The sequence below is a fragment of the Pomacea canaliculata genome, linkage group LG5, assembly GCF_003073045.1.
Source record: "Pomacea canaliculata isolate SZHN2017 linkage group LG5, ASM307304v1, whole genome shotgun sequence".
In the NCBI taxonomy this organism is placed as follows: Eukaryota; Metazoa; Mollusca; class Gastropoda; order Architaenioglossa; family Ampullariidae; genus Pomacea; species Pomacea canaliculata.
The window spans coordinates 21,314,551-21,337,750 of NC_037594.1; the positions used below are offsets into that span (position 1 = coordinate 21,314,551).

Genomic DNA, 23,200 nt, shown 5'->3' on the forward strand with positions numbered 1-23,200 from the left:
CCATTCCCATACTCGTGTCTTTCCAGTTAATTAAACCTAAACTGAATAACAATGCACAAAGGGTATCCTTTATTTCTGGTTGACTTTCCCGATAATTTAGTTGGGGGAAATTATGGATGCATATTTCCCCTCCCATTACAGTCTCTTTAAAAAAAATTCACAACCGTGTTCCGATAAGAAAGGGATTAGCATCCTGGACTGTGGGTAGAGTTGTAGAATGGCCACCTTGAGGTCGCTATTGTGTCCACAACAGTAGGCATCCCGGGGAGGAGGTGGGAGCTCCGGATGGCCAGCGAGGGAGTGTCGAGTTCACGTCCTGGCGAGGTCGTTCCCCCTTCCTCCCGTTCCGCTCTCGGAGGTCGAGGGTCGTGAAGCGCGTGGACTGAAGTGGCGGAGCTCTGGAGACACTATCCACAAGGGGCGACAATATGACGTGAAATTTGCATTAAGAAGATGTAAACTGTGTGTAAATGATTTCACGGTTTGTTGCCTTTCGACAGAATTCAGCAGAGTGTTCGTGAGAAAGAAAGGGGAGGGGTGAAGAGTCAGAAAAATGCGAAAAATTGCACAGATTCCTCTCTCGTTCACACACACAAAGAGAAAGAGAGAGAGAAAGAGAGAGAGGTAACAAGGGAAAACATTCTGTAATGTCGTAGCCTTACAGACATAGACTGGCACATCCTATGAAAGGCGAAGCCTAATTTTCTGCTTCGCCTGACATTTCTTTCCAGAAAGATTATGCACTCATTTGCTGGTATGCTCAAGATCTGATTTTTAAAAGACAGGCACGAGTGCCTCAAACATGTGACCCTCTGTTCTGAAGACGATGATTCGAACCACATACGGCTCCAGAGTTGTTGGTGCAACGTGAAAAACCTTTCAACAGCATGGCACGTCTACTGTCCTGGCGATCTCGTCCTATGGATCCCGAGACGCTGCGGTGTTGCGGCAAGGCTGCACCGACTCCCAATCCATTGCCAAGGGGAGAAGAATCTTCACACCCGAATGCAACGACTTTCACACGCCAGGCTCTTGGAGACGGCGGGAAACATCTCACCTTCGCCACGCGACTCCTGTTTGCGTCCTCGGTGACCAAGACTTGACTAGCTCGCGCTGTTCTCGCGGGACCCACACAAGGTAGGAGGACCCAGCAACTAGACAGACCCTCAGAGATGTAAAGTGTGAGAGGAAGTGTCCTCACCACCTCAACAGCCTCATCCTGCCAGCTTTCGTGACACGGAGGCGGACTGTATTACCTTCCAGCAGCGGGGCGCCAGCAGAACCCGAGAGCGACTGGCGCTCACCGCATCCTGCCGCGCGGCAGGATTGTTGCACTCGTTAGAAACAATACACCCGCGCTTGGCTACCGCTCAGCGCCATGCAACCGCCTGACACTCGGGGTGGGAAGACAGGGGAATGGGGAAGGAGAACTAAGTTCACGCATTTCAACGGTCGACAGACTCGCGATAAGACATCAGTATAAGAAACTGTAGTTCTCACGCTTTGATACTGACACCGCCGACTGCGGCTGCTGGAGCATCAATCGAGTTCAAAAAACCCACCTACCACCCACACCGACCACATACTCTGTATGTGATATCTACACTGGGTGGGTGATGGATGAATGTTTGGAATTTGTACACCACCGACACTGGCTGAAATAAAGACAGGTATTCTGCTTGGGAAGGTTGCGATGACATAACACTTCTCAACCTCTGACTTTTCTTTCCCACATAAAAAAACACCCTCGGCACTGAGCATGCATAGATGCGCTGCTGATATAAACTTACCATATCAAAAAGATTTTTTTTTTAATCCATTAAGGCCTCTCCCTAACACCACTCCTCCCCACATTTGCATCGTTAATGTCCGCCATTTTTACATCCCACTTAGCATAACAGAAGATGATAGAATAACACTATAGCTACTCCTGGAAAGAGTATGCTAGTCTGTTCCGGGTTTCCAACCCCTGTAACAGCCATTTCATCTAATCGTTCGAGAGATCTCCTAACTCCACTACTAGTTCTACTCAAACATCTGAATCTCCTCGGCTTTTCCCCAAATGTCTTTTTTCTGCGAAACACTTTTGGGATTTGTTTTTCTTAAGTGAAAATATTCATGTCCTTTTTTTGTTTCTTCCCCACACACAGAGCAACTCGCCTGCTACATGCGGATTTTTTTTTTTTTTTTTTGTGTGAGGGGGTGGGGGCAATTTTGATTCTTAGAATACCAACGACTTTCTTTGTTCCATTTTACCTCGGCGAAAATTTACGATTCGCCTCTGGCAACGTCGGCTCGGCGCAGACGATAAATATTATCACGGACCAGCTGCTTGTGGTTACACCTTAGGGTTCGTGCAGAGGAGGGAGTGGAGTGGGAGAGAGCGAGAGAGCGCTGTAGCAAGAGATAAATGACAAAACTCTGACATGCAACTGGTTCGGTGTCCATGACAGCAGCCTCTTTCTGAAATGCGAAGCCCTGCGGCGCGCATGCCGAGTCGTTTGCGTCGCTGTGTCAGGAGAGAGAGAGACATGCGCAGTCACGCAGGAAGGACGGCCATGGCAACAGACATGCGCAGGGCAGGATTGTTGGGAAGACGGGGTTATAAAGCCACGTCCAGAGCCTTTAAAACGAAGATAAACTCTTACAGAACAGAATCGCGCCATATTACTAAACGATTCAGTGCAGTTTTATTGCTTTTGTCACCTGATACAGAGTGCAAATCCATGAAAAAATGAGTGCAGACATCGCAGATAGTCACAGGTCAACAAAAGGCACAGAACAGGGGACAAAAAACATCTTTGGAAACTGTGAAAAAAAAAAATAAACTGACCAACGAAGAATACAAGAGTAGGGGTGGAAAAATAATCAGATAATCGTGTGAATAGACATTTCAGTCTGTAAAGATGTTGTTCGTGGAACTACCCTAACATTTTACTTAGCGAACACACACACAAGGTTCAAATTTATCTGTGGCTTTCAGGTTTGGAAGGAGGTTTGTAAAGGAAGGAGGCGTGAACCCTGGTGTAACCCAGCCCTGCAATGCAACCCGGCTCAGAAACCCTTCGCATCCAACATTCACTTCTGGCGTCAGATGCCAGCCGGCATGGCCAACCTCCCCTTTCAACCACTTACACTGCCTTTGTTTGTCCTGGTTTGGGGGCACATAGACGACTAAATGCAGCCCCCAACTCAACATAAACAACAAGGCAAGTTATGAGAAAACGCCGTGAAATGCGGATCTTCTCTCTCCTGGCTCCATTTGTGCTGCGGAAGGAAGCAAGCTTGGTTTCCGGTGCTGAGACGCTGGCGGTGATGCTCGGGCCGCACCTTACTCACCGCCAGTGATTTGATCAGGGCTGCTGAGGACGCGCTTCCGATTGGCGACCGGTGGTGGAGGTGGTGGTGGTGGAGGTGGTGGTGCAGTAAGGAGCGTGGAGGATGGATTTCCTGCGTTCTGCCTGCCATTCTTCACCACATCCGTCTTATTGATCCTGGCTGTCTGAGTTTGTGTGAAGCTCAGTGTCCTGCTCTCCCTTCTCACGACCACACACCCTTGTAGCTAACCTTCAGCCCCTATAAAAAGTTCACCTTTTTTGTTTCAAAAAGTTGCTTAGATGTTCCAATCCTCACCCCTAAAAACAATAATTTACTGAGTGACCTGAATATTTCCGTTGATGCTAATATAAGGATAAGGAGTTTCGAATACTGACTAGATATCTTCACATGCTTTGTTACAGCTCACCGTATAAAGCCTATATTGTGCTTTTGAATGACAACAGTCATCTATAGGATGGCATGAACATGTAATTTACAACCTTGGTGGCACGTCTGCAGGCTTTAACCAACACAAAACTAGCTCGGATTGATGGGCATTGCAAACAAGATTAAAATTAAATCGGTTGGGTACTAACCCTCGACAGTGTCTCTTCTTAGGAACTTGACACTCTTATTTCATATCCTCTTGTTCTTTGCAGTCTTCGTCATCAACTCATCAAGTGATAACAAGAACAAGAAGGACAAGAAGGACAAAGAGCAAAAAGGAAAATTCATCTTTTTTTTAAAAAAAACTTTTTTTTAATCATCGGACGTCATTGCTCCTTCCACCTCCTCCTTTGTCCCTCGAGGTAGAGGTCTGGCTCTGTTCTCTACGGAGGTCCACTTTGTCTGGCGCAAGGTTGCCAATTATCGCCTAAGGTTGCTGCCTTCAGTCTAAAGAACACGAAATGTGTCTTCACCGGCTGACCCTCCCCTCCTTTCCTGACCACTCTCTGCAACCGTCGCTCGGTGAGGTCGCGCGGCAGATGGCGCGTCATCTTGCTCTCCGCGCGACGGCTGGCGACGGGAGGCGGAACAGCGGGCTCGGCGTTACGACAGCGGTCCTCCGAGTCAAAGCGGTAATTAGGCGCGCCTCCCTGCCCTTGGCCTGGCCCTGAGGAAGTTGCAGCCTTGCGCGACAAAAGCTCACCCAGCGCCTATCGTCCACTTCTTTCTCTCCCCACGCACACACCCCCGATGACACGTTCCATTTCTCCGCCAGGCTATTGCAAGATGACAGGAGGCAAGAAGACAGATCACGTGAAGGAAACAGAGAGACCACGGACTTGTATTACTGGACTGCTGGCAGACGATTTTTCCAGTTAACTACTAAAACGAGGCATACTACTACATAGCTTCCGGTTTAGTCATATTCTTTGTTTAGGCTCGACGAGACTAACAGCGGAGAACTTCGTAAGGGGCTATGCGATGGTCTTGGTAGAAAGACAGCAAAACATCTATATTCGTCCATGGAGAGACAAGGTGCAGGGATAGTTCTGTCCAAGGAGCAACCTGGTTAAAAAACCTAGGGTAGGTACCGTCAGGTACCGCAGCCCTCACCTCCCCCACTTCAATTTTCTGCGGATTTGTAAATGTACCTCTTGTTGCCGATAGCTCTCTAATGTTCGAGACAAACACACTGCAAACATCCTGCACGTCAGAGGAACCTCGAGGACAAAAGCGAGACACATCGATGGAAAAGGTAAGCAGCGGAGAATAAGAAGGGGAAAAAAAAAAAGGCCACTCGAGTCCCATAACAAGATGGTGCTTTATCTCGTGTCTTGCTGAGCCGGGACCCTTATACATCAGTGACAAAAGACAAGAGGAGAGGCGACTCACTGAGCTCTCGCAGCGACTCCACTTGTTTTCGCCGGCCCCTGTACAAGGATTAGGGGCACGACAGTCTAACGAGGGCCCTTCACGCGAAGAGAAGCACTGCCGAGCCGGTAGGGACGGTAAGTCACTCACCGGGTGACTGGGTTTGGAGTGTGAAGTGCTCCTCCACACGCCCGCCCCTGCGTCGTTGGTATGCGCGGTGGCTGCAGTTCGGGCATGCGCACCATGTTCATAGAGACTACTTCCGGTTTTAAAGTGGGGGGAAAAAATAAACAAAAAATCTTTCAAACAAGCAGTCATTGACGTCACAAATTTCATCTCAACCTAACCATGCCCGATTTTTTTTTTTTAAGTATACGGCAATGATGAACAATTTTTATTATTTAACTTTGACTAAGGGTAACATAATCTCCGATATCCAGTTCACAGTCTGTTACCCACTCAGTCGATCTGGCGTCGACTGCATAGAAAATGTCGTTTACGATTTCTGGGATGACCATCGCGTGAGACAAAACCGACAAAAGGGTGGAATGATCAGAGAAACGGGGTGGTGGTGGTGGTGGAGTGGGTGGGAGTGGTCACGAAACGTCTGGAGGAGACGGGTATACTCCTGTGGCCGAGACCACGGCGACACCGAAGAGGCGGGGCTGAAGGTATCGGGTGATAGCTTGCGCCGAGAGAAATGATGGATGGAAAGAGCAGACAACAATGAGAACCTCAAATCCACCCCTCGCCAGCTCGGAACGGCAAGACGGGTTCTCGGTCTCAAAAAAAAAAAAAAAAAAAAAAAAAAATCTCTTCTTGAAAACAAATAAAGCAATCGTTATGCATTTTTTTTTAAAGAAACTAGGCGGTCGGGATCGCATGTAAAGTTAAAACGACTCGTGCGGCTGGCGTCCTAAGCAGATAGGCATCAGGGTGGGTTGGAGGAGTGGAGGGGGATGAGGGGTCGGGGGGAGTAATCGCTGCCGTCTTGACAATGTACTGTGAGAAAGATGAGATGGCCGACAGTTACGAGACCCAGTGTTTTGTCCACGACGGGCTGCTGATTAGGTTAGTGAGCTTTTAATTTTCTTTTTTGCCTTCTACTCAACTTGGTTTTTGGTGCAACTTTTTCTTTCCCCTCGCTTGTTTTATTTTCTCTTTCGTTTTTGTCCTCCCTGTCGAATGTTCTTGTCTTGTATATTTTTATATTTCTCTTTTTAAAAACTTACCTTTTTGTTTTGTTGTAAGCGGTCTAGACATGGGGTAGCTAGATGCATTCTACTGTCTTTAAGCAGGTTTGTTCGGGCTTTTGTTCGCTGCATGCACAAGGGTGCAGACAAGCGTGGAGATGAGGGAAGGAAGGTAAGAGAGGAAAAAGTTTTCTATAATGAAGCACACTCCGACGACGCTCGACAAGATCATTTTGGGTCAAAGACAGCCGCACGGATAAAAATGCTAATGTCGGGGTTAAAAAAAAAAAAGAGGGAGGGAAACGAATAACTGATGATTGTATCTATATGGGCTCCTCCTTCCTTCTTTTAATTTGGAACCAGATTCTTAACTTGTGGAGTGACAGACAGAACTCGCTTGAGAGTGGAGTTTTACGGGCGATTTTATAGGAAATGTATCTTAACGGCATTAACGAAGAGAGGAATAAAGCGTTAAAGCAAACTCGAGAACATTAAATTATCGCTTAATTCGAAACTGCCAGCGTCTCTCTCTCTCACCTCCTGTCTGCTCGCCTCACTTTCATCGCCCCTACCCTCCTCATCCTCTTAAACTCTGCGCAACGTGAAAACTTTTGTTGTATTTCCTTCACTACTGTGCGCATGTGCAGTGAGTTTTCTCGCCATCACTGTCATCATCTCGGCCATCAGTGCCGTCTGCCGGCAGAGAGGAACGAACACTAATTCTTCCCGTGATCTGTTATGTATGTCGCAATAAGAGGATGAACAAAATTAGCATCCGTGGAAATTTTTAACATTCGGGAAAATGTAACAAACCTTTTACTGAAAATGAAATAAAAGAATTTAGAACAATATAAAAGTAAAACCCACAATTAAAATACTGATTTTACAAAATTTAAGACCTCAATACAGCATGGGGAAATATGAGATGGAAAAAGGCAGGAAGAAAAGTAAACAACAAAGAGAGAAACAAGCGGAAAAAGGTAACCACATTGTGAAAATGGGACAGAAAACACAAGAAGTTTAAAACGCCGGAAGCACAGCAGATAGCTGTCAGAAGAATGCCACAAACACACGCAGGACGGGAGTTTAAAGCACTTCAAGGCACGCCACAGCCACCGACATGGAAGTCTTGAAGAAAGGCGGAAGTGACGTGTGAATGCAGACTGTTTGCAGAGCTGGAGGAAAGTCGTGAACAACAGGCTCGTAGATGATTGCTTGAAGTGACATTTAAGGCCGAGTGTTAGAGAAACTCACAGACCGCTACAGCAATACCGGAAACACACGGGTGCACAGATAAGCCATCTATCGCACATAGACATCAGTGAATGTTCATCGTATTTTTCATTTTCCCCAGTCTCTGTATTGAAGCAATCCCTCGACAAAGCCTCGCCGTCGTTACTTGGTCTGAAAGAACACAGTCCACAAACACCTGGCTGTCACAGGTCAGTGACTTCAGAGAGTCGGTACCACACCTGACCAGCCTGGTCCACCCAGGACTTCCGAGAAGAAACACCAGCTTGATCACAACTAGGAGCAATGTTTCCACCCGATGTTGGACAAGCTTCGGCTCAGGACATCATCTTTTTCCACTGCCAGCCGACATTGGTCCGCGAGTCCAGCTCTTGCTGTCCTCTGGCTTGTTGTGGATCTTTCACATTTCGTTCCCCACACCGGTTTTGTCGCTTGCCTCAACCAACCTTATCCACCCCACCTCGATGATTTGCCTGACCGTTCTGAGCCAACCTTCCCTGGACTAACTAAACCTTCAACTTAGCCCGCACCCCACCTCAAACTCAATGTTTATCGCAGGTCAGAAGTCACCGGTCACGTGATCTCACAACACAGGCGCTGTCATCTCCAACTCTGTCGGACGAGAGGCGTGACTGGCAAACAAGACCAGTAGCACCCTCTGCTTCAAACTGCGGGAGGAGGTCGGAAAGGATGTGAAGGGTGTCGGGGGTAGGAGTGGGACGATGTGATGGTGAGGACAAGAACAAACGACTGCTCTGCACGCTGGTCTCAAACACGACATTTTCACCCCGCAAAACCGGAGGACATCACCCGTGAACATGGTCCGCGGATGAGTTCTCGCTTCTGGATGTCTTGTTGCCGTCTCTAACATTGTTTATCATCGAAGAATCCAAACTTGTCAGGAACAAACAGGAACTGGGTCATTAGAGAAGCATGTCCAGAAAAGAACCGTGTCGATGCCAGTCGTCAGTTCCCCACCACCCTTAACCGCCCTCCCCTCCCCAGTTTGTCGTGGTGGGTAAATTCGCTTTCCAGAAACATGGCGCAGGGCAGGAGGATGCAGGACAGGACAGGCGCGATCCCACATGAGGTGTCGACAGTTTTCATCGCTTTTTTTTTTTATCTGCAGTTATTTGTTGTCGCTGTTGTTCACTCACATCTTTGGAAATCCCCGCTAGTGCGCATTCACACCCATGAACCTCCCTCTTCTTCCTTATCATCTACTCCCCCAGAGTGCGTGCCTTCCCAGTTCATTCTTGATGGCACAAAAAAAAGGGGGAGTGGGTGTGGGAAGAAAATCCAGTGCGTGGCCGTGCAAAAAATAAAATAAAAGTACAGAGGAAAAAACAAAAGAAGGACAGAGAGAAAAAAAACAAAAACACAAACACACGCGGTACAAATATACTGATAATCATGACCTCGTCTTTAAGTCCAAACCATTCTTATTTCTCGTGCTGTTGGCTAGCAGAGCCCCCTCTCCTCCATTACAAAACTATATTTTGTTCAGCAACAGTAGCGGCACAACGCGAGGAAGTTACCTCCTTTTTTTTTTTCTTCTTCGACTCTTCCCTTCCTCCACCATCTCCTCTCTCCGTTCCGTCTCGAGAAAGGGGGAAGTTCGAGGGGCGATGGAGGGTGGCTTTACAACAGTTGACAGGCCATAAAACTAGTTCTCCATTCTTCGGTTGATACACTTCTGCCGTTTGTGCATCATGCAAGCCTCAGAACCTCCCCAACGTGTGTGCAGTTTCCACAATTTACTGCTGAGCTGTCTCCACCCGAGGTGGTTTTTATGTTCCCTCCTTCCATCCACCCCCACTACTTCCAGTCGACGCACCTTCATTTCCTTCTCTTTCTTTCCTTTTCTTTTCATCCATTTTTTTTCTTTCTTCCTAAAAATGTTCCAGTTAGAGTTTTTTTCTGGGGAGTTTGCATTTCTCCGGTAAAGTCAACGGTTTGAAAGAGGAAACTCTAGTCTTTCCTTCATTCGACTCGACCTGATTCCACGAAATGTTTCTACTCTGCTTTTGAAATGGAAAGAGCTAACATTATGAAGAAAAAATGCAGCAGCATCGGCATATATTATGCACATGATGCTATCCTTCAAAAAGGAGGGGTGGGTGAATTAAAATATAAGAAACTCTTGTCGGTTTGTCGTGTTCGTGCGTGCGTACGAGAGAGAAATGGAGATGGGGGAAGGAGAGAGAGAAGAAGGCACACGCAGGGCCAATCTCAACGAAGACTAAACACTCTATTTAACAACCCCAAAGGCTGGCGTCCTTATCTGACCCATCTGCAAAGCTCATGGACAGAGTCAACAACTGTCAGACAGGCTCTAAATACCAGTGCAACTATTAAACGTGTTCTCAAGGCCTCCTCCCTCGCCTCGCCCCCGTCCCTCCAACCTCATGTCGAGACGCTGTGTACATGGGCCCCTCCCTACCCCTAGCCCCTCCGTCACCCCAATCACCCTCGTGTCGAATGCTGTGTACCTGCGGCAACGGAACGCATTCACGGTGATGTCTGACACGGGTGGTGCTGCACTTTTTGTAACGGTCTCCATTATCGGAAGTTCGTAGGTTTGGTCTTAAAATAGGCAGGCACGAGCGAGGAGAAAATATGGCGTGGGAGGCACATGGATGTTGGTGTGGGTGAGAGAGAGACTCGTAGCTTGTGCGAGTTTGTATGTGTCGGGGTTGGGGTGGAGCGAGCACGAGATGTGCACGATTCCATGTGTACGTGTGTTGTGTCGGAGGAGGCCAAGTAAATGTTTTCGTGTAGATGTAGGTGCAAACCTGGAATTCTCGCGAACGGGTGTACAGTTGGACTAGACCAGGCTTTATGGATTATACTTATGTTACAGGTAAATTCACTATACTACAGGTAACTGAGACTAATCCATTTCCAGTATCATGTCCTGTACTCGATGATGAGACCAGTCCATTAGAATGTCAGAATGTTCGGGATCACCACTGTCACTATCTTCTGTATCGGGTTCGTATCCCTGCCAGAACTTCGAAGACCTATGTTCCACATGGAACCGGATCAACTCAACTCTTGCATCTTCCATAGGACTGGTTGTATTCTTACGGATGCTATTACAGAAAAAACAAGAAAAATAAACTACGGCAGAAGTCAGGGATTGTGAAGTTAGTTAAACTAACGGTCCAACATTAATTCCATGTATGTTTAAATCTTCATCTTTCCCTCTCCCAGCCTCTTTTAGTCTATTTTCCTCACGTGCATGAAACAGGTGAGATGCTGGTGACGGATTGGGGGGAGGGTTGAGGGTGAGGTTCGACTCCAACAAGCCGCGCCTTTTGATCGAGTTGCGATCGCTGAAAGACACGAGAGTGAAGAGAGCAGTCGCACTGTTTGTTTATCGGGAGGACGGAGGTTGTGTTTACACGACGTGTGGCCCATGACATGGACCCTCCCAACAGGATGGCGACCTCGGTGAGTCGCTTCCCAGCGGGACACCCTCATTGGGTCCGCCGCCAGTTTCCGTTGATGTGCACTCCGGGTACCAGGCGTGTGGCCGACCACACTCTCAAAACATGGATGTGCAGCTCGCGAGCTCTTGGCGTAGTCGAGTACCTGCAGGAATGCAGCGAAAACTTGACTCGAGTCTGACGGTAGGAAGCCGGGACTATTATCTCCCCACAAGCCACTTTAACGTACATTTATCTCCCCCTACCCTCTATCACCCACCAACCCACCCGACAACTCTCCTACAGTTGGCTTCCTCAGCTCCTCCGTCCTACCGCGAAGGCATACTCTTTACTTTTTTGATTCAAGAGCTATTTGCGGGTGACTGTCGTGCACAGACAAACTCGGGGTACGGGTGGGAGGGGTGGCTTAAAAAAAATGAGAAAGAGAGAGGGGTGGAGTAGGGGCCGTGACACGCGAAGCGGGGGATTCAGTCGTTAGGCGTCCGACCTTGCAGGTCAAAGAAGTCTTTCAGCGAGCAGACGACACAGCCACCAAAGTGGATTTTGACGTCAGTCCGTTTAACCGGAATTGAAAATCATTAATTTTACTCCGCGGGATGGCCTGGCTTAAGCCGTGGAGTGGGGACTACTTGTTGTGTGGCTCTGTAAAAAGGGAAACAGCGTTATGAAAACTAAGAGAGTTTTGAAAAAATACAAAAATACTTTGGAGTGAGAAGACCTTTGCCGTGTCGTGGTATGTCATGTCTCGAGCTGCGAGTGGCTAACCTGTCTCAGGACGACAGGTAGACGACACGTGGGGAGTGAGGCGGGACTGGAAGCGCCCTCTAGGCCCTCGTCGGGGATAGAAGACCTAGAGCGCGCCACTCTGCGGGTGGATTAACGGAAAAATAATGAAGTAGACAGTCAACAACGTAAGTGACGGTCGTCGTCATCCGCCGCCGCCACCGTCGGGGTCAAGGACTTGTAAGGGGGACACCCACCGAGTTCCTCCTCCACCTTTACGCTGGTTCTCTTCCTATGTGTGCGAAGAAAATAACTTATATTCTTTCCTGAGTAGAAGACAAACCTGTTAGCAAAGAAGAGTGGAAAGAAGGGATAAAATAATCTTGTGCATGCTTAGGACGCGGATGCATTTGCGTGAGTATAGAATAAAACAGCTTTGCATTTCGCATCAATGCCATTATCACCTATTCAAACCTCTTCCGTTGGTTTTAATCGCCATTTTAACGAGGTTTATGCGAGGTTTACACTTCACCCGACTGACACTAACGCAGCTGCAGATGACGGTGTGCATGTGTCTGCGCATGTGTGTCCGTGCTGTACGTGCATGCGTGTGCCGTGTGGGTGTCTATGTACCTGGTCTGTTTGCCGACTTGTTGGTGCCCTGGGCAGGGTCAACATAAGCTTTTGATCGGCTTGAAAATGGACTCGTTGGAGAGGCAGGTGGTTCCTCAGCTGTTTCATTTTTCCTCCATTTTTTTTAACGACACTAGCGATCAATGTCATTTGTAAAGATCCGTTCCACTCTTTCTCTTTTTCTTGCCCTCCCACCGCCACCTCTCCACGCCTTGATCCTCCCTCTCCTTTTTTGCACTCCCCCTCCTCTCCACACACACACACACAGAGAACTCCCCCATTCCCCAACCCTCCAACCTCCAATTTTTATTAATTTCCCAGGGAACTCCTACAACACCAAAAGATAAGAAAGTGGTTTTCGATCGACAAAGTCGAGCGAGTGTGCAGATCGTCATTAACAACTTTTTCACTCGCGAATCTGCTCACAGAAAAGTGCCAGCTCGCCCTCCCCCAAGATCTGCCACCGGGAGGGAAAGGCAAGGCGGGGATCAACTTTGACTCCCTTATCTCGGAGTTACTAATTTAACTGAATGAACGGCTCAGGAAAGTAAAGGTTATCTAATCTCTCTCGCTCGCGCGGCCGTTCTGCTGCATATTTTTAGTGAATAAGAGAGTGTGAGAGGGAGAGGGGGGTGGGAGAGAAAAAAAGAGCAGTGGAGGAAATATGGAGCGAGGAAGGGACGGTGCCAGGGGAGCAGAATGGCCTGAGAAGGAACTTAGCGACTCCTGTAGATGTAAAAGAAACACGTACATGTTAATTCACAATATGGCCTCCACAAACCGATTGCGACCACTTTAATCGCCATAAAGTTTGCTACAATGACCGTCTGTGTGTTAGTGCGTGTGTGTGCGTGCGATTATGCGTTTGAGAAGGGAAAGAGGATTTTAAAAATTGTTTTTGTCATGTGCGTGATACGAGACTTGCATTCTCCAGGGTTCCGTTGCACGATCGTCATTACTTCCCCAATACATAAACAGAGAGCACATACTAATGGATTGGTCTCACTTAGCCTTAGGAAGACGATGACGACGATGATAATGATCTCGTAAAACGTCGTTCGACTTACATCAAGCTAGATGTGTTAAAATAACAAAGCTTTTTAATGTTGTTGTTTGTTTTTGGTTTTGCTGCATGTTGCTGAAAGAATCTCGGTGTTGAATGTTTTCTCAAGCCTTTGCGCACCATCAGACCAACAAGCAGCATCATGTCGTGGTTGTTGCCGCAGGGCCATCGGCATCCGTGGCGCCACCTCGTGAGCGTCGCCACAACTCACAAGAGCACCCGACCCTCCAGCCAAAAGGATCTGTTGGGCGGGCCAGCAACCTCCTGCCGTGTCCCTACACACACACACAAGCTTGATCTCTACACTAACTCCCATAATAAATTTTTTAAAAACTTTCTATAGGTTGGATTAGTTTTTGTCAATGTTGTGACAACATGTCAGAGGAGGCGGTGATGATAGGAGGAATAAGAACTAGTGTGTGAATATCGTGCTCTCACAAAAGACAGCAGGGGAGACGTTGCAACGCCGTGTTCCTCTCCACGTTACATAACATGAGAGGTCAGAGGTTATAAATACGCACAAGTAAATCTTCGGTTTTCATTATTATTAAATCGCTTTGATATGACAAAAACCAGGACATATTCATTCTTCATTATTTACCTCATTGTCTTGGGGGTCGCTGTCTTACGAATTTATGAAGAGCTGTGGAGGCTGAAATACTGTGAAGTATAAAAATATGGAAAGGAAGAAGAGAGTAGGGGGAAGGAGGATAACGTTCAAGCAGTCATCCTTTGATCGTCGAGGTATTGGCAATCTTCTCTCTCTCTCTCTGAAGATTAATCTTCACGCAACTATCTTTCATCACCAGAAGGTGATTGGGTATTAACTCCTCGTCATCGTGTGCCTTGATGTAACTTATTGCATTTACCTCGTCTGCGCAGCCAGGTTTATACATGTTGTCAGCACACGGTGTAGACCCTGCAGAAGCAGCCTCTATCCCTTCCTCAAAAAGCCCACCTCCACACAACCACCACCACCACCACCACCCCACCCAACCTGAGCATTCGAGTCGGTCTGATGCACAGAAGAGCGAGACGGGAGGTGATGACTGAGATCCATGTGCATGTGTCGAGTCTTTCACCGTTCCTCCCTCAACCCACCCCTGTCTCGGTTACTGCTCCAGAAGCCAAGACGACGGTTACTTCTCGATGGTGTGGGTTGCCGCTGCCTGGGATGTGCAGCAGTTCAGTAGTCATGGCTGCACCTGACCGCGCAGAACTAACTTGATTTCTCTCATTTTGGGACTTGGTCTGCTTCAGACGCCAGTCCTTGTGGGGCCTTGTATTTTTTTTTTTTTCTTTAAAGCCCGCTGCTCATACAAGGGGACAGGGGGCTGCTCATACAGGGGGCGGTACAAAAAAAAGGGACGAGTGTTTCGTACTGCTGACACAGAAGATTAGGGCAGAAAACAAGCAAGGACCTTTGTCATAAGCTCGTGTCTCCGTTCCTGCTAAACAACCGATGTGAAACCTGGTTCAGGTAAACAAACAGCAACAACAACCCTGCGACAGTAAGTATAGAGTGGGAGACGGATGAAGGATGGACAAGGTCACTTATTAAAGGGTACATATACATACTGGATGTATGCAGGCTGCCTTTAAGTATGCTAATAAACTGGTAAACACAGACAGACGGAGACTTTCCGGAAATTGCACTTTAACCTATTCCTATCTGTAAGTATCCATTACTCTTCCAGCGCTGTTTATCTCCGTGGTAACTTTGCCTCCAGTCCATGGCTATGGCCCCTGAGAGAACTCGAGGCCTTGAATAATAACTCGAGGTCTAAAGCCGCGGTAGAGAAATCATTCATTACACGGAGACTGAGAAAAGCACCTCGCTCTACGACTGTCCTAATTCACCTACCTCCCCAACTCCCTCACGAAGAGATATTGAGATTTTTTTTTTTAGGCGACGATGCGAAGACAAAGATTTATCATCACCATCATTTAAAAACGCATATGCGGAAGGAAGAGACCCATCATTTGGTCGTCTGAATGGTGTGTAAAGATTCATCATCTGCTCATCTATTCCCCTCCTGCCCTTCCGTTTCTGCGTCTCTTCATGCCCTGCCCTCCATCCCTCCAACCCACTCGGGAAGGGAAAGGTGACGATGGGTCAAAAGTGAACATGAAACCAGAGGTGATGGTAAACATTACCCGCTGTTAACAACATGGCGACTCAAGTCTGAGCGGCGAAACCACACAGAGTTGTCGTCCCCAGTGTTGCTAGATATTCCAGGCGGCGACTCTCACTGTGGCGGCGATGGAAGACGGACGGTTCAGGGTTCAAAGGGGGATGTGGTATCGGCGCAGGACTGGCCATCAATACGGAGTCTGAAAGTCGAGCCCTTCCAGGAAATTTCCTGCTGGGTCGGCCACGTCCACCAGACAAAACACAGTTGGATGCCTCAAGCCGATCTAACAAGACTTGCAACTAAACTTCGCCATCGGGTGCTGTCTTCCGGTCTTCTGGACAAGGACCAGAAGGAAAGAAAGGTGTCTTCAAAGATGTGTAAGAGAGAGAGAGACAGACGCTGTGTTACTGACAAAGTTTATCGCTTTGGCCTCGAATGGTCAGCAAAGGACCAAAACAGATGGTGCTTCATCAACAGAATGCATTACTTGGGTCTCACTCAGAATACTTATAGAGTTGTACTAAAGCAAGTCAATGTTGTAATGTGGTTTGACCAGTCTATTCAGTCAATGTAATTGTTATTTATACAGGTCAGTGTGGCCAAGCTGGTGACATGTAACAAGGATGAAAGTCAATTTGCCAAACTGTCATGCGTTAATTATGTTCTCCACCCGAAACTTCCGGTCCTAAGTGACATAGCTAGCGTGGTGTAGAGGATGTTAACTACCTTCCTGGTTCTAGCTCTCATCTCGAAACTACTCAAGCACTAAATAAAATATTATTTTCATAATTTATACCACACTATTACATCTGAGTTCAAAGTAAGAAATAAAACATTTTTGTGAATTTTAAGTCCTGGCGATTTTTGAGACTATTTATGAGTCTTCTATCATTCAATAGTTCCTGTATCAACCATAAGGCTAGCTTAGAGCCCAGGGAGGCCACAAAAATGCTCCTTTTTAACACTGACTTTTCATTGCTTAAAGGGAAAACAGCAGCTTGAGATTGAAACAACTATATTACAAAAAGAAGGGGGCTAAAATAAACTGTGATAATCTGTAACATTACCTCACAACCATTACATGTAAATGCGGCTTCTGATATGTTCCCATGCAGCTATTTTGCTCTCCAGCTGAATGTTGATATACTCCTCCTTCCTTCATTTTTGATACTGTTTGAGATGCATATTTTTCTGTGAATTTACTAAGGAATCCACAGTTTTGCTAGACGTGTACGCGCTTGAACTGAGAAATGTGAGAGTGCAAAATGAGTAAAACAAAGAAGAGGGGGATGCCTTTGACTTTATTACTATTAGAACTGACAGCAAACAATGACTGGAGGTTCAACCATGGCTGTCAGAAGGCTGACAGGTATGGAAAATACAGTTGACAGACGGTTTCAGAGGAGGAATAAAGGCGTTGTGAGTTTGAGGGTGTTTCCAAGACAACGGCATTGCACAAATGGTTCGTGGGGGTGGCCAGGAGAATGTTTTCTGTTTGTAAGGCATGCGGTAGTCACCTGGGTACATATGTGGTACAGTTATGCACATAGACATGAGAACATATAGGGTTTTCTCTTTTTTTCAGTGTTTGTGTGTGAGGAAGTGTGTGTGGGGAGGGGATGGTGGGGAATAGGGGAACACAAAACCAATGGAGGACAGTTTTTAGTTGTGAAAAGATAAGCAGAAGATGTGTATGACAAATAAGACTTTGAGAAAGGTTAAATTGGTAAAGCCAGAAAGTGACTGGAATATTTGTGACAGATAGAGGGGACTCAACCTGCTGATTTACTGATAGTTTTATATATGTATTATTTTTTATGTGTAGAAGAAATGGATGCATATCTCTTATGTCTAACACACCGAAGGTGTAGGTTTAAATCTTGTGTACTGTCTAAACTATATATCAGAAAATCTTGTTAAATGATCTTAAGTGTTGTATAAGCCTTAGAAAATTTCCACTCTAGAAGTCATCTGAAGGATAAAGAAACTGCAAGATCTTTTGCATGTCCTCAGTAACTTGTTTCAAGCCAGCTTTTGACACTTCATTTCCCCTGAGAATGCAACTCTGCCGGACACTGGCGACAGTACAGTAAGAGTCAATACCTCAGCCTTCATGCCTGGAGAGTTTTAAAAGGATTCCACCCTCCACTTTTCTGTTACCTGTGTTTTCAATAATGTAAAAGGTGTACAGCAGCAAAGTCGCAGTCAATAACTCACCTTCAATCAATGCCAGGCAGTATCCCATCAACAGCAGCAACAGCAGGTAGGAGCTGGACTCCATCGGTATACCTGCCTTCACCGGGCAGCAGACGACACTAAGGTGTTATCCCAACGATCCGATTGCAGGTAAATCCACACTTCAACCACCACTAACATCAGCACCGGCTCCCCGTCAGTCCTCAACGCCGCGGCAGCGTCCGTCACCGCTGCCGATACGACGTGGGTAACATGCGGCCGTACGTCACGTATCGACTACCCTCCCACTGATGTCGCTGTCGCCGCCGCCAACGGAGAGCCGAGTGCACAGTTATCTCTGCGGACTGCTAAACAACAGGTCACAACCTCAGACGACGACGACGACGATGATGATGATGAGAAGAACGGAGATGACAGCGTTCGTTGATGAAGCATCAAGCACGTCACTCTGTTCAACAACAACACGAGAGGATGACAGCGATTGTTAGCTTGGCTCCGGCGACTGCTGACTGTGATCAGTCACGAAAGGGTCAAACTCTTCCCCCCACTGTGGCCAACTCCGTCTGCTCCACGGACGAGACTGTCGGGCAGCTGTCATACAGTTTACATCCTCCTCCCGAGGCTCGTACAGCGACTGTCACACACTCAGCGCAGGTGATGGGGGATCATAAACCGAACACATACATCACGCGCACGCGCGCTGGGGAGGAGACGAGTGAGAGAGCAAGCTCGACTAGGTTAGAGAGAGAAGTCGAGCAGAAAACTTCACGTGCTCGGCGACGCCTCGCTCGACTTCAATCCTCTTCGCCCCGCTGTCTCTCCCTCTCTCACAAACACTGCTCCAACCCCGCCACCAGCCACCGTCACGTGCGATGATCACTCGTTGTTATCAGTCTGGTCATCCAGACAGACGCACAACCCTCGGTCTCTCTCTCTCTGTCTCTCTCTCACCGTGGCGTTCCGCTCACACGGGAATCCCAAACGCTGTGAAGAAAAAGGCAACTGTTTGGTAGTGTTCCGTAACAACAACTGGCCCCTACTCTAACGTTCGCGATGAGCCCCGCTGCTTGTTCCACGCTCACTTGCGGCGACCGAGCCTTCTCCCCCTCCCTACCTCTCTCTCTCTTTTCTTCCTCCTCCTCCTCTTCCTCCTCCTCCCGTCAGCCCTCGCCAGCCATTTAGCCTGTATACGTAAACTCCCGGCTCCTGCGTCCGAATTTGATTAAAAACCTTGTCTCCTCCTCGGAGCACCCTCCCTCCTCCACCGTGTGTAGCAGCACTCACTCCTCCTGCCGCCAGCACGACGCAGCGCCTCCTACTACAACAACACCCCCACCGTCGGTCGACGTCGACGACGACGACACACGCTCTCATAACGGAGGCATGACCACGTAACTGTTCCCCCCTTTTAGAGCCCTTGTTGGCCAACTCGCAGCCTCGCTCCTCCAGCTCGCCTCCCTCTTTGTGGAACACGCCTGTTACCTTGTGGCCCGACCGCCCAGCCACCGCGCCAACAGCCCCCCCCCTTACCTTCCCCCCCGACGTAAAGGTAGAAACAAGCCCTCCCCCCCTTGTAGGAGAAAGGGAGGGGGCGGGGCTGGCGGGGGCGGGGCTTGCTATGCTAATGTTTATTAACGCTTGTGCGGCCGACGGCGCCAGGGCGGCGGGCTCCTACCCGATAGCGCAATGTGGGCTGTCAGGCTAAATGCTCTGTTGATTTTACTCCTGTGTTGATATACTGATCACAAAACGATTTCTGTAGTGCCCGGGCGGCGACTGACGCTGTGTGCCTGCAACAGGCACCGGAGACGGCAGGTTCAGGAGGTTCCCACTCAGGTGTGGCGGGCTGTTTGCAGACATGAGGATTTCTTTTACCTGAGGACCTCGACCCTCCACATTTTTTTGTAAATTTTTTTTTAACCCCTCGTCGATGTCGTGGTCGACTATAATCGTTGTCATCCCGTTTGGCGTGTGATGATTAGCTGTCACGTGGGGTCGGTCACACCAATATGTGTGTGTGACTATTGTAGACTGCTTTCTCAGAAATATACCTTTTTTGATTATTTTTTTTCGCCATCAGGTAGTGCTTGAAGCTGTACTAAGCAGATGGAGTTGAAGAACATCAGGGTTCAGAACAGAAAGACACTCGACAGGTTCAGGTGACGATGATGTCAAACGGTCATGGGTCAAATAATCAGACTCTGATTCTCTTCCAATCGCGACAATCAAACCCCGAGTTCTGAGGAACTTCCGCAAGCTGCCGAAATCTTGATGTCATACCTGGGTGTCTGGTCCTAACAAACTGTTAGACTCTAACTCTAACTTAGAATACAGGTGAAATAAGTTTAGTGTACCTGTGCTTTGTTGTTAGCTGAACATCACGAGGGCTTGAGACATGGTTGGTCACAAAAATACATTAATTTGTATTTTGGCAATGAAGGACCAGAGTGGGTGTGGCAAGAAGAGTTTGCAGGGTAGATGGGGTAGTTACAATCGTTGATCGCTCCTGTTTGACCTTCCCCCAAAGTTCATTCCACCCCTACCCTAAACTTTATTTCCCCCAACTCCCTCCGACAGGACTTAATCCAAACCTTTTCAAAGAGTTCCAGACGAAGTTTCAAGACAAGCTGTGCAGTGTATCAGCCGTGACCCCTCAAAGCCAACTCTTCCTCCTCCCTTCCTCACACTCCTGACATTAGAGTCGTTCATCCAGTCCTCAAAGTCTCGCGCGCATGCGCAGATGCCCAGCTCGCGCCGCCCGTCGTTCTGACGTTCTGCTGGCGGCGCGCGGATGCTCTTTGCTTGTCTTCCCTGTTGCCGGCAACGTGGCCAGCTGCCCGCCGCACAGCGGCGCTGCGCCACTCGCCTGCGCGACCACACCTTGCCTTCCGTTAGCTTCCTCTGTTGACGTCACTCACTGTCTCCTCCAACAATGAAACAAAGCCCCCCACCCTCACAGTTTCGCTTTTCCTGTTGTCTGTTGAGTTCCATCCCCACCCCCTACACGCACCATCCATCCACCCGTAATGCCCTGTCTTGCGATCCAGAATCAATTTCATTTCCGGAGCCGAGACTGCTAGAATGGCTATATTAAGTGGTGGTGGTGGTGGTGGTGGTGATGGTGGTGGTGGTGGTGGAACGGGTGGAGGCCGGAGGGAGATCGCCCCTAGTCTCCTCCTGCTGTCGGGTATAAAAGGGTGTGTGAGTACGGCAGTTTAGCGGAAGGAGGAGAGTGTGTGTGTGTTGGTTTCCTGCAAGAAGGGGTGTACAATGACGTCAGCAGCGAGCTGGGAAGTCTGCTGGCAACGCCACCTACAGATGAGTGATGTCATAAGTGAGTAGTGACCTCAGTCTCTGGAAGCTGGATGGCTGCAGGAACTGTGCCACAGAGAAGATAGTGGCAAACTTTCCCATGGCCGTTATTTTTATCCTTTAAAATAATGTCAGTAACGGGCTGTTTCGGAACTGAAGGCTGTTGATGTGGTTGATGACACATTACTTAAAAGGTCGTTTTATGCGTAACAAACTTACTCAGATGAAAAGCACATCCCAAGAAAAAAGAGTAATTCGGAAACATGGTCAACAAATACGGATCTTTCGAAATGCTCTTTGTTTTTACGGCACCCAGACACGGTCCAGACTTACATAACTGGGTAGACCCCTTAGCTACTGTGGTGGTCCAAAACTGTTGTGGGTGGAACTGAAAAAAGTGGGTTTGCAGTGCGACCATAAAATATTAAGTAGCGCCGGCTGGTGCCTTGTCACTGCTTCCTACAACACAACATACGACCAGGGGCCGCCACTCCACAAGTGCGGCACTATACGCTGCAGTTATGGGGACTGAGGTTGGTGTAGAGGGTGTATAGCCCGGATGGAGGCTGCTGCTTGAATTCAAATCCTATCCAGTTATCTTTATCGACCACTGAGATGAAAACACTACAAAACTTTAGGATATGGCATCTACATAAAATCCTGGCCAGCCACCAGTCTTCACGTCAGCACCCGGGGGCAAATTATTCTTTATAGCCCCGACTCTTCTAATCGCTACATATAGACTCTTCTACCCCGTCATCCCCCTAAAAACTAAAACCGTCTTCTTCACAGACTCACTCTCAGCCCAATCAAGCGTTCACCTTTAGTAAGACCGACTAGATACTATAGTTCATGACGAACAACATCAACAAGCTGACTCAGAAAGCGAAGATTGTCTTGCTGTGGATACCAGGACACGCAGGGATTGCAGGCAATGAGAGAGCAGTTTAATCCTTGTTACCCCTCGAGGAGCATAGGGCCGCAAGAACACATCAGTTTTGGGCAGCCCCTTAGTTGGACCCATGTGGTTCCCACGTCCTTTGCCTCGCTCTCTACTGTTCTTTTCCAAGTCTGCTGTGGTCTCCCAACTCTCCTCTTCCCCTGAGGGTTCCAGTCAAGTGCCTGCCTGGCAAAGTTCATTTGGTTTGCTCAGGGTGTGAATCCTATCCAGCCCCATTTGCGCTTTTTGAGGTCTTGGCTAGTGGCATTCTGGTTCTTTTCCACAGGCTGCTGTTGGAGATCTTTTCAGGCCATCTTATTCCCAGAATATGGCATAGACATTGGTTGGTAAAGGTCTGGAGCTTATTGTGGATGGTGCTTGTCACTCACTAGCTGTCAAAAGGAAGCAGCAGTAAGGAGCAGACGGCATCAAGTCTGTCATAAAAGGAAGCAAGCACACTAATTGTAAACAAAAACGAAAAATCCGTTTTATAACAGAACTGGCAAAAGCACACGACACAGAGGTGCCTTCCAGGAACTGCCAGCCATGATCAAACGCAGATATTCTGCCTGAAGACCGGATCCAGAAACCTGAGCAGCGTTCTCGTTTCCTCAAAATGCCTCAATAAACTGTGTTGTTATGCTTGTTTTGTTTTGTTTTGTTTTGTTTTGTTTTTGTTTGTTTTTTGTCAATGACGGTAAATTTTTTCGTTGGCAATTTTCAGGGAAGATAGATGAAGAGGATAAGAGTATGAAGAAAGAGAAAGACCACGAACCACTTGCACCACTCGGATACAGCGCCAAAGTGAAGACCCATCAAAGGGACAGAATCCAACTAGTTTTACGACACCTGCACTGATGTCGACGAAGCAATAAACTGTGAGAAGTAGCTTTAGTCAAACTCTGAGGTCAGTAGTAGCAAGTGACTACTTTACAAGTGTCTGTAATAACAGTTGGATTTTTGTTTTAAGCTTTGGAGGTAGGACAAAGGCGAAGCAAAGTTTCTTCCTTCACATTGACACTTGTATCTTTTGTCAAGATGGCTCAAGGATTTGTTCATCGTTATCATGAGCTACAACGAATTTACAGCAAAATGAAGTCCTCACAAACAAACGCAACCCTCGAGGTGTTCGATGAATTTGAACTGTTTGACAATTTCGATTTCGA

General features: G+C 47.8%; 1 protein-coding gene across 1 annotated transcript in view; it reads right to left on the reverse strand.

The window, feature by feature from the left end:
* The window catches only part of LOC112564167 (BMP and activin membrane-bound inhibitor homolog), a 45,639-nt gene extending 26,401 nt beyond the window's left edge, over nucleotides 1-19,238 (reverse strand). The window contains exon 1 of the mRNA XM_025238803.1: nucleotides 17,804-19,238. Coding sequence (XP_025094588.1) covers nucleotides 17,804-17,867 — 64 coding nt within the window. The 5' untranslated portion in view covers nucleotides 17,868-19,238. The remainder of the gene's footprint in view (nucleotides 1-17,803) is intronic.
* Nucleotides 19,239-23,200: the final 3,962 nt, after the last annotated feature.